This window comes from Sinocyclocheilus anshuiensis, unplaced genomic scaffold (assembly GCF_001515605.1).
Source record: "Sinocyclocheilus anshuiensis isolate Anshui unplaced genomic scaffold, SAMN03320099.WGS_v1.1 scaffold371, whole genome shotgun sequence".
NCBI lineage: Eukaryota > Metazoa > Chordata > Actinopteri > Cypriniformes > Cyprinidae > Sinocyclocheilus > Sinocyclocheilus anshuiensis.
In genome coordinates, this window is record NW_015549597.1 from 1,234,432 (window position 1) to 1,245,095 (window position 10,664).

Consider the following 10,664-nt stretch of genomic DNA (forward strand, 5'->3'; position numbering starts at 1 on the left):
TTTCTTCTGTGGAACACAAAAGAGAATATTTTGAAGAGTGTTGGTAACCAAACAGTTTTGGTTAACATTGACGTCCAGTGTATGGACAAAAACATTTCTCAAAATATCTTCTTATATGTTCCAAGGAAGAAAAAGTTAGATTTGGAACAACATGAAGGTGTGTAAATGATGACAGAATTTAAATTTTTGGGTGAACTAACTCTTTAACATGCATGTCATGGAAACTGAACCCCAGTCTATAAGGTCCCTGGAAATCAAACCCTTAACTTTGGCCTTACAAGTGCCATGTTCTTGAGCTATAGGAACACTAGACAGTTCAGAGCGCTCTTTCTCACTCTGTCCAGTCTCTTCTCCATGAAGAGCAGCAGAGTGTGAACACAGTCCATGTTGACTCCGCCGGACTCCTTCGAACCTTCAGATAGGCGAACGGATAGCAGAACATCCAGGCACTGCAGAGGGAGCGCTGAGAGCACATTCACTGTGTGTCTGTGGATATTCAGCACAGAAGTGTTATAGAGATCAATAGGACGAGACCTCTCAAGACTCACAGTGGTTTGATTCTTACTCTCACCCTTGCAGCTCCTCTTTTCTATCCTCTCCCTCACAGGGCACGAGCAGACAGTGACGCAGGACTGCAGCTAGGTGACGATACAAATCTGCAGCCTCCTGTGGCAGAAGGAGAACCAAAACATTGACAGTAAAATTAATTTCTTAACAGAGGCCTGTCCTGTTATGGTATGTTTTGGTTCTCCTTCTATACATACATATGTGTGTGTGTGTGTGTGTGTGTGTGTGTGTGTTAGTGTGTGTGTGTGATCAAATTAAGAATTATTTTCCATTACTTATTCATTCATTCATTCATTCATTAAATCCACCTCATGTCAGGTAAATTTAGGCCACATTGTACGAATTCATTACCAGTGTTGGCGAGTAACTAGATACATGTAACAGAATTATGTAATTTAATTACAAAATAAATGTAACTGTAAAAAATGTGTAATTAAATTACAGCAACTTATGAACGATTACAAAGGGGGTTGCATCTGAATATTTTCACATACATACAGATTTGATTGATTTCTTTCCCAAATTGCACTGACTTCTCCAAAATATGAGACACCAATGTTTCAGGAGTTTAGGACACAGAAGAGGGCACATGCTTATTTGATAACTGCTTTATTTCCTATTTGGGCTTGTGTATATGCTTTATTTTTTTAATTAACTGTTTTTTTCCCCCAAGGCATTGTTAGATGCCTGATTATTTGCAAAGCAAAGATTTGATTTCAAAAACAGTATCATAGCTATTAAACTACATTTTGTTATGATTTTAAATCTGCATTTAACCTCAGAATGACATCAAAGTAAAGATAGGTGCAAAAGTCTGATTTTGTGATGGCTGTGCTTTAAAATGTAATTATTATAATATTAATTCAAGTGATGAAGGATTTTGAAAGTCTGACAATAATCAGTGTTGAGTGCTACTGTAAGGTTAACCCTGTCTGCTTTAAATGATTGAAAATGGTTAACAGTTTAGAAAAATGTAGAAAGAAATCAAATATTTGAATTTTGAAAAGTAATCTAAAAGTAATCATTTACATTATGTTAACAAAGTAATTGAAATACTTATTACATTTGAAATAGGGTAACTCGTCATCTGTAACCTACCACATTTCCAAAGTAACCTTCCCAACACTCATTTTGGTTTAGTTAAATTGTGGCCACGAATCATGAAAATCTTGTTTTTATCTCCCTGCATGACATGTACAGGGCTCCGTGCTTTTCATGTTTAACTAACAGTTTTATTTACATCATCCTCCAGAAAGTGATATAATTTTTGGGGTTGGAACACAGCATCAGTTAGTATTAGCATTCGATTGATATGCGATGATATGTGAAGTTTTGTGCTGTTTGATAGTTTGTTCAATTCCATTCTGTTCATACAAAAAATTACAGTTATCTTTATGTTTGATCATCCGTAATATAGAAATTTCAGAAAAAGGTTAAAAATATATCAAAATAAACAATGGCTTAGCTCCTTAGCTCTTTATGTCCATCTTGTTAATAATTCTGTAATTCTGTAACACTGTGTAAATAGAGTTAATAATGGAATGACCCAGCTGCGGTCATTAGGGGTTAAAGAAATAGCAAAAAAAAGCAGCATTTACCTCATCTACTTCCTGTCTGTGCACACTGTAGGTAATGTTGAACAGGGTCTTGAGAATCTCAAGGGCGTGCTGAGTCACCTCCTTACACACAGGGGGTGCTGTGAGGTCAGTCAGCACCTCATGCGTTTCACCCCAGCACACTTCCAAACACTGTTCCAGAGCAGCAGTCAGCATGGACACGCTGTGCTCCTGACAGGAAGAGCACACAGAATGAGTCTCTGAAATGCCCACAGAAAGGAAACAGGCAGTTTTGTGTTCTCCTAACACTTTCCTTTTTGTGGCCTTGATGACTAGGTGGTCTACACACTGATACTGCAGGGGTCCTCTAACTGTTGTTTTATTTCAAATGAATTGTTTTATAAAATTTGCATTCTACAAAAATATAAGTACATTTCAAACGGAATTAAAGTTAAAAGATAAAGTTCAGTTAAATGTTTAATTGTTTCAACACTTTAGAATACTGTTCCGTTGTTAATTAATAACTACACAGGAACAAATTACTAATGCACTATTAACATTGAAGTAACTACTAGTACCTAACAAGAAACTGATTAACGATTTAGTAAGTAATAGTGCTCAGTTGAAACTGGTAGTTCACTATTAGCTAATCAATAACAATGCCTACTATTTTTTCATATATCCTGGAGAACTACTGTATACATGTTCATAATTAATGTGAATTGTGCATAATGTATAATTAATTCTAAATTGAAGATCATGGTAACCCACTAGTAATGACTCAAGTATTACCAAATCTTACTAAAGGAACTACTGATTACTTGGATCAGTATTCTAAAGTGAAAAGCATCATAACTCCCTAATATTGACTGACGTCATTGTAAGCTTTTGAGATATATGAAAGGTTTTGGATAGTAGTGACTCAAGTGTTGCTACATCCTTCTGAAGAAATTACTAATTATTTGGATCAGTATTCTAAAGTGAAATTCTACAGTAACCCACTAATAATGATTTAAGTGTTACCAAATCTAGCAAAATGAATAGTTTACAGAACCCTCAAAAGCTTACAATGATTTCAGTCATTACTAGGGAGTTATCATGATCTTCACTTTAGAATACTGATCCAAATAATTTGTAATTCCTTCTGAAGAATTTGGTAGTACTTGAGTCATTACTAGTGGGTTACCGTGACCTTCACTTTAGAATGAATTATACATTATGTATTATTCAATTATGAACCTGTATACAGTAGTTCTTAGTAGTTCAGGGAGGTATGAAAAAAATTGTGGAACTACCACATTCGACTAAGCACTATTACTTAATAATTCAATAATCAGAGTTTCTTGTTAGATACTAGTAGTTACTAGAGTGCTAATATTGCATTACTCATGTGTTCTTGTTTAGTTATTCATTACCGATGGAAAAGTATTCTAAGGTGTTACCAAAAAATTGAATGGGGAGTCCCGGCTCCATCTTTCTGTCCACCAAGCGTTCATTAGCCTGAAAAAATGTGTACTCCAACAATCCAATAAACTTTGCAAAATGTATTTTTACAGTGTATGTATCACCAACAATACCTAATTCCATATTTGTATCATTGATTGTTACCTGGCGGAGCTCTATCCTAAGCTCAGGCCGTAAAGCAGTCAACAGAAAGAGAAGTCGCAGTTCATAAAACTGACCACTTGGAGGTGAGGAGGAATGTATACCATCTTTAAGTCTCTCTGACAGGCCATGGAGCAACCTGGTGAAGAAAACAAAGCACAAGAGAATGAGAGAGTGAGGTTTCTATAATGATATTGAAATATTTATCGACACCGTACTTGGCAAATGCTCCACATGTAACAATTTGAGCCACACCTCAGGATGCTGGCTCTCTCTTGTGCTTTCGGGCTATTGTAGATGACATTGCACAGGGCCTTCATCGCCTCTTTCCTCCAGACCTCTCCATCATCATACTCCTCCTCCCCCTCCTCATTCTTCTCTCTTCTAGCATCCCTCTTTCCTCTTGTCAACAGCCCACAGACCCCATCTTTCCTCACGTTTTCTTCACGGCGGTCGTTTTGTGTTTCTCTCCCAATATTACAGTTAGATGTCACATTCACAGGGTTGAACTGCAAGCCTCCTTCACTGACCAAAGGTTTAGCACAGGCTGCAGAGACACAGACTGAATCATCTCTCTCCCTGTAACCAGTCGTGTGTTGTGTATTGCTGCCATTATTATCCGGACGTGTCTCTGTCTCATTCTCAGGAGTGATGTCACTGTGGGAGGAGCCCCACTCAGCCTCCTCTTCTTCAGGCCAGGTAGGCAGGGCGGAGATGCCCCCGAGTCGAGCAAGAGTTAGAATGGCATTGTCCGTGATCAGGGGTGCCAAGGCCTTTCGATCGCGCGAGATAATTCGCAGAGTTCGCAGACACACCCTCAAAACTCCTGGCTGCAGCCGCATGCGAATGAACCAGATCAGAGCTGCAGCAAGCCTCTGGAAGAGACAGAGAGGAAAAAGTTTTTAGCATTGTATTTGATGGGAATATATAATCAAATACAACATGGCCAAACATATGTAGACAAGCTTTCTAATTGTCAATGTAAGGAACTGAAATTCAACTATAATTTTTAACGATAGATAGATAGATAGATGTAATTAACTATTTTGGACCGATTTGAATGTAAGGAACTGAAATTCAACTGTAATTTTTAACTAGGGCCTATAGATAGATAGATGGAACAATAGATAGGAAGGAAGAAAACTCTTCAATTTTGAATTTGGAAAATTAACTGGAATATATGGATGTGGTGCTGGGTTGTGCTTTTGGCCATATTTTATTAACGAAGTTGTAAGGAAAGAAGTTTGACTCACCTTCCGCAGAACAAGATTTGGATCCTCATTCTCATCAGAGTCCAAATCTGAGTCAGAGTCTGGAACATACTCTCTCACTTTATTCCTGCGGAACTGAGTGAAGAACAAACATTCACAAGTGACAAGAGAAAGAGAGGTAAACAAGCAAACAACAAAAAAACATAAGCTTTTGCAATAATGAGAGGTGACATGGAAAAGAATGAAGTCAGTGTCTGCCCTTCAAACTCAAGATTCAGATTTAAACCATGGTCTGCTTCTTTACATATAAACAACAGAACTTTGAAGTTCACTGAAGACTATTAAAGGCTTTTGGTACAAACCTTCACCACAGAGGAGAGATTACAAAAGCTTTAATTTATAAAAGCTTTACTTTGTGAGCCCGGGCATCATGAAGAGTGTAAAGCCCCGTTCACACCAAGCAAGATAACTATAAAGATAACGTTAAAGATATAGTTCTAAAAATCATTCTCAATCTTAAAGAATAGCAGAGTCCACACCACAACTATAACGATAAAGACAAAGAAAAACGATATCATTTGAATCACTTTCAAAACGATTTTTCTCCAGCTGATGAACGATAAAAAATGGACAGCCAATCAGAATCCATCCTGCTGTAACGAGCTCGAGAATTTAAAGCGCTTAGAATAAACACACGATATTGTTCGCTGGTGTGGACGCTAATATCATTATCTGTATAGCTAGTTATCGTTCTTGGTGTGAACAGGGCTTAACAGTGTAAATGGCTCTTGCGAATGCATGAGAACCAATAAATTATCTTTTTGACACACGGCACAATAATTGGTGCTTAGTAACAACAAAATAATGAGCTCAAAAGAGTTTACAGGCACATCCGACACAGACGCTCTGGGTATCGGTATGTACAGGGGCCCCAGGGTGAGATAGACAGCGAGTATATTAGATTCAGATTACACACCTCTCTTGTTTTTCTTCCCCACAGACGTCTCACTCGCTTCTTTATTTATCTACAGCAAATACCTGCTCTTTTTCTGTAGGTCATGTGAAAGATTTACCTCTTCCAGCTCTCTTTGCTGTTCTCATTTCAGCCGAGAATAATGAGTATGTGACAAAAAGAGAGAAATCATGATTAAAAACATGCTTGTGAGTATTATATAGCCTACACCAAATGAATGAGATGAGGGTGAAGTGAGGGATAAAGATAAGTGAAGGTGGATGAGTGAGATTTACATTATTAGCTGTGTTAATCCAAGCCATGTGTGCCCTCGGAATGAGGGCAGACAGATAAACACTCAAACATTAGCACAGACTTTAGAATTTACCTTTCTTCTCTCTCTTTCTTCTACATCAAAAAAGAAACATTGTGAGTTCTGTGAATACCAAAGGGAGAATTAAAAGGTGAAATATATGAGGCAGCAGGATTTGAAGGCTCTGCAAATGCTAGACATATTAAAACTTCACCACACTGCAGAAATTGTAAAATTACTGGATAAGTAATGAGAAACACCCTTCAGGTTTACCCCAGTTTTGTTGTCATGGAAACTGCTAATATCTGAGTGTTATAGAAGTAGTAGTAGATTCTAACAGTTTTTTTTTCTGGCACAGTGATCATATTAAGCACAGTATTAATCTTATTATATTTAATTAAAATTCAGCATTGTGCTTGAAATTGTATTTACCTCAGTGTTGTAATCATCCAGATGTATTTGGACATTGTCCTGGTTGCCTTGCTTGATAAACTGAATAATCTTCTCCACGTCCACAGGCATTCTTAATAATTAATAATCAACCAAATATAAAATATGTTAACTTTTGTGAAGAATATAATATTAGAGACACATTCATATTCCTGCACGTACCCTGCACGTAAAATAAATGATAAAATTAACTATCACTATCACCATTTTTTTCAGAGTAATCTAAAAACATGTTGAGTAATGTTTTTAAAACATACCATATTTATTTAATGCATTTTCATCTATAATCCCCCCACCACCACCTAAAAATGTAATTAAATTTGATCATCATTTACTTACAGTTGTACCAAACATACATGACTTTCTTACTTCTGTGCAACACAAAAGAAAATTATATAGAAAAATGTTGTCAACTACACAGTTGATGCCCAATCTGCCCATTTCTTCTATTGTTATTTAAATTAGAAATTAGACATTTCTCAAAATATGTTATTTTAAATTCAGTAGAAGACAGACAGCCATACTGGCTTGGAATGACAAGAGGGTGAGTTCATTATGACATAATGTTAATTTGTGTTTGAACTGCCTATTCCTTTTAAGTCAGAAATTAATAGGATAGATTTATGATATATATTAAGCCATTAGACTACTCTTATAAAAAAGATTTTAATATCAAAAGGGTAGCATTTATGTGACAGTATCCAATTAATCCCTTGTAGCCAACCATCCCTGGTCTCCCCATCTCTTTAGTGTAACAGAGTAGCCTATGATATTTATTAGAAGTTAATTCGGGTCTTTCCATCTATATGCGTTGTGTAGAAAATGGAAAACTGGTTGATTAATTAAATTAATTAATTTAATACCATTATATCATATAATTAATTAATTTGTAACACTGCTCGTCTTTCAACAGGCGTCATGATAAGGAACAGTGTCCCCTTCCTGCGGCAGACTGGAGCAGCTGCTCAGAATGGAGAGAGAGGCACTGCCAGAAGCACTGTTGCAAAGAGAGGCATTGTAGAGCAGTGCTGTAATTTCTACTGTGACTATTACGACCTGGAGAATTACTGTAACACATAGAGAGTCTGCTGCATGCACTTCACCTGAGTAAATAACTTGCATTATTTAAGTACTGCAGGTCTGGGATAAGGTAGGCCTATTTGGATGATACCAACCTAATTATGAACAGCAGTGAATGAAGGATCACTCGAAATGTTACACAGTGGGCATGTTTATGATTAAAATGTTTGCATATATTAAAAAATAAATCTGACTGTTTTTGTTTGTGTTGCACAATACAAAGGGTAGGATGTTATAGCAACACCAAGGAGATGGGTTTGATTCCCCGGGAATGCATGAACTGATAAAAATGTATAGGCCTATACCTTCAATGCAACGTAGGCTAATTCATAAAAAATAAAAGTGCATAAAAAATGAAAGCATTATTGAAAACAATACAAATGTTTATGACAAAAAAAGGACACAAAGCAAAATGTTTTCAAGATAGTTTGTGAACTTAATAATGTGAACGGTTAAAACTTTTTATTATGAAAAATTAACCATCATGAAAGTGCCAAACAAAAACCTAGTCATTATTCGGTTGCATTTAAAGACCAATTTAAAAACAAATACTGTATATATATATATATATATATATATATATATATATACTGTAATAGCACTATTTCAAAATCACTTGAGTATCAGGCTCAAACAATCACATATATTAGACCAACAAAAAAAATCAACTACATGACATTTATTAATTAATATAAATGTTAATGCAATTTGATCATTTAACCCTAAATTATATATATATATATATATTACAAAGTAATTCCCATTCACCTCTGATTTGCATCGTCACCTCCACAGAAATAGTCTTTGATGAAAGACATCATTTCCCATAAGCCCATGCCGGTAGTTTCACAGAAGGGGAAGCAAAATGTCGGAATCGGATGGGAGGGCCTCTTATTGTGTTCCTTAAAGAAAAATGTTTCGTGCCTCGTTTTAAAGTGAACAAAAACACTGTGGCGGGTTTTAGCAGCTCATCAGCTTTGGGATTCATCAGCCAGCTCATCTCTGCACTATGAAGGTAAACGGCTCTCATAGCTTGTCTAACTTAGCTAGCCAGCTAACCCCTCTGGGCGACAAATTGTAGGCTATAAATTATTGCAAGAAGGTTGCTTAAAATGAAGCGCAGATGAGAAAGTCAGCTAGTAATACTCAGTGCAGTCGGAATGAGACGTGCAGTATAGTATTGGTGGTTATTAAATGACAGATAACAAGTGAGCACATAGGCGAACACTGCAGTGGAGCACACGTACTAGATAGCATCGTCTCTAGCAACATCTTACATCAGTTTCGTTCACTGCACACGATCAGTGCTGTCACTGGGTCAAGAATCGAAGGCACAGTGTTGAATGTCAATACAGATCAAGCTTTCTCATCAGTTTACTCGAGCAATCAAGTTGCCCTGAGTGCTCTTCGAGTTAAAGGCTGAGATTCAATGCAGAAGTAGTTTTCTCCCTTCACTCAGGTATGGTTATCATAACGGGTGAAGCTTTATGATGCTGATGCTGAGGCCCAGAGCTGATGTTTCAGATCAAGGTTATTTATTAACAACAGTGTTGTCTGCTATGTGTAGATGGGAACAGATGGACAGGCTGAAAAGGACAAAGGAGAAATTGTTCCAGGCAAGGTAAGTGTCATATCATCTTGTTAGTGTAGAAACAGGTTGGACAGTCACTGTGATCATATATGTATTGTAGATCATAAGATTAAGATTCAGCATGCACAGCACTCTCTGCTGAATATGCTTAATGCCTTCTGTCTTGTCTTCTTGTAGTCACAATCTGAACAATGTCCTAATGAAGAGGAGGAAGTGGAGTCTAAAGCAGACAGAAGGACAGTTGGCTTAAGATGTTTCCAAGGAAACAGAGAGACCTCGGAGGATGAGCCTAGTGAACTGGTAAAATTATTTAGGCGATTTGCATAAGTTATTAAGTTCAGTCCTGTTACATGCTTTGTCTGTCTGCAATTTACCCGTTTTGAAATCGGTGACCTGAGGTGATCCTCGAATCATTTAATTTTTGTTACACTCTTGTAGGGGGCTGCTGTTGTTACTTCGTCTGAGTCTGTATTTCTTGTGCCTCCGCTCATCTCACAACCTCAGTACCTGGACTGGTAAGTGCTTAATTCAGCACATACAGTTCAAAATTGAGCATGATAGCACCAAAATTGGACTTAGTTTGCTTTTTATTTACTTTGAGGGATGTGAGTGTTTTGTCTCAGTGATGTACTTGTTGATTGCTTGTTGAAGCGGTGTTTAATTGTCTTTGAAAGGTGCTGGCCTATAAAGGAAAAGCGTAGTACACATTTGATCAAAAGTTTGTTATGACCACAACTGGGTCCATTAGACTGTCAATTCAAGTCAAGTCACCTTTATTTACATAGCGCATTATACAATACAGATTAGTGTTGTCAAAAGCACCGACCGCAATACCATTCGGTACTGAAATTTTAAAAACATCCATTGTTCACACACTCAACAGATATGACTGTGATTGGCTACAATGATCATCTGCTCAACAGCGCTCAAATTTTAGCGGGAAATGGTCGTTTTTAAAATTTCAGTACCGAATGGTATCGTGGTCAGTACTTTTGACAACACTAATACAGAATGTGTCAACGCAGCTTTAAAACAGGAAACAGCTTGTTAAACAGGAAAATAGTGTGTCAATAATGCAGGAGGACTATAGTAAACATAAAATTTTTCCGTTAAAGTCAGTTAATTTTTGATTCAGTGATGTTATCGTTCAGCTCAGTTCAGCTCTCTTCCAATAGTGTCTTTGCAATCAAGCTGACAATATTGCCAGAAATTAATTAATTCCAGGCTGCAACACAAGTCAGATTTATAATTTATTCCTGTGATTTCAAAGCTGAATTGTTAGCATCATTACTCCAGTCACATGATCCTTCAGAAATCATTCTAATATTCTGAGAAAAAC

General features: G+C 36.9%; 2 protein-coding genes across 5 annotated transcripts in view; one reads left to right on the forward strand and one right to left on the reverse strand.

The window, feature by feature from the left end:
* Nucleotides 1–6,768, reverse strand: part of LOC107658491 (synembryn-A-like) — a 12,193-nt gene extending 5,425 nt beyond the window's left edge. For both annotated transcript variants that reach the window (XM_016447069.1, XM_016447070.1), the window contains exons 1-9: nucleotides 6,637–6,768; nucleotides 6,280–6,327; nucleotides 6,013–6,030; nucleotides 4,982–5,074; nucleotides 3,984–4,603; nucleotides 3,732–3,867; nucleotides 2,166–2,354; nucleotides 572–666; nucleotides 336–486 (exon numbers count right to left, since the gene is read on the reverse strand). In XM_016447069.1, the coding sequence (XP_016302555.1) occupies nucleotides 336–486; nucleotides 572–666; nucleotides 2,166–2,354; nucleotides 3,732–3,867; nucleotides 3,984–4,603; nucleotides 4,982–5,074; nucleotides 6,013–6,030; nucleotides 6,280–6,327; nucleotides 6,637–6,726 (1,440 nt within the window). In that variant the 5' untranslated portion in view covers nucleotides 6,727–6,768. The remainder of the gene's footprint in view (nucleotides 1–335; nucleotides 487–571; nucleotides 667–2,165; nucleotides 2,355–3,731; nucleotides 3,868–3,983; nucleotides 4,604–4,981; nucleotides 5,075–6,012; nucleotides 6,031–6,279; nucleotides 6,328–6,636) is intronic.
* A 1,810-nt stretch (nucleotides 6,769–8,578) lies between these two features.
* Nucleotides 8,579–10,664, forward strand: part of LOC107658492 (splicing factor, arginine/serine-rich 19-like) — a 13,635-nt gene continuing 11,549 nt past the window's right edge. For 2 of the 3 annotated variants that reach the window (XM_016447071.1, XM_016447073.1), the window contains exons 1-4: nucleotides 8,579–8,749; nucleotides 9,302–9,355; nucleotides 9,503–9,625; nucleotides 9,764–9,840. In XM_016447071.1, the coding sequence (XP_016302557.1) occupies nucleotides 8,744–8,749; nucleotides 9,302–9,355; nucleotides 9,503–9,625; nucleotides 9,764–9,840 (260 nt within the window). In that variant the 5' untranslated portion in view covers nucleotides 8,579–8,743. Of the gene's footprint in view, nucleotides 8,750–8,781; nucleotides 9,194–9,301; nucleotides 9,356–9,502; nucleotides 9,626–9,763; nucleotides 9,841–10,664 lie in introns of those variants that run through there. The other variant, XM_016447072.1, reaches the window with a different exon arrangement.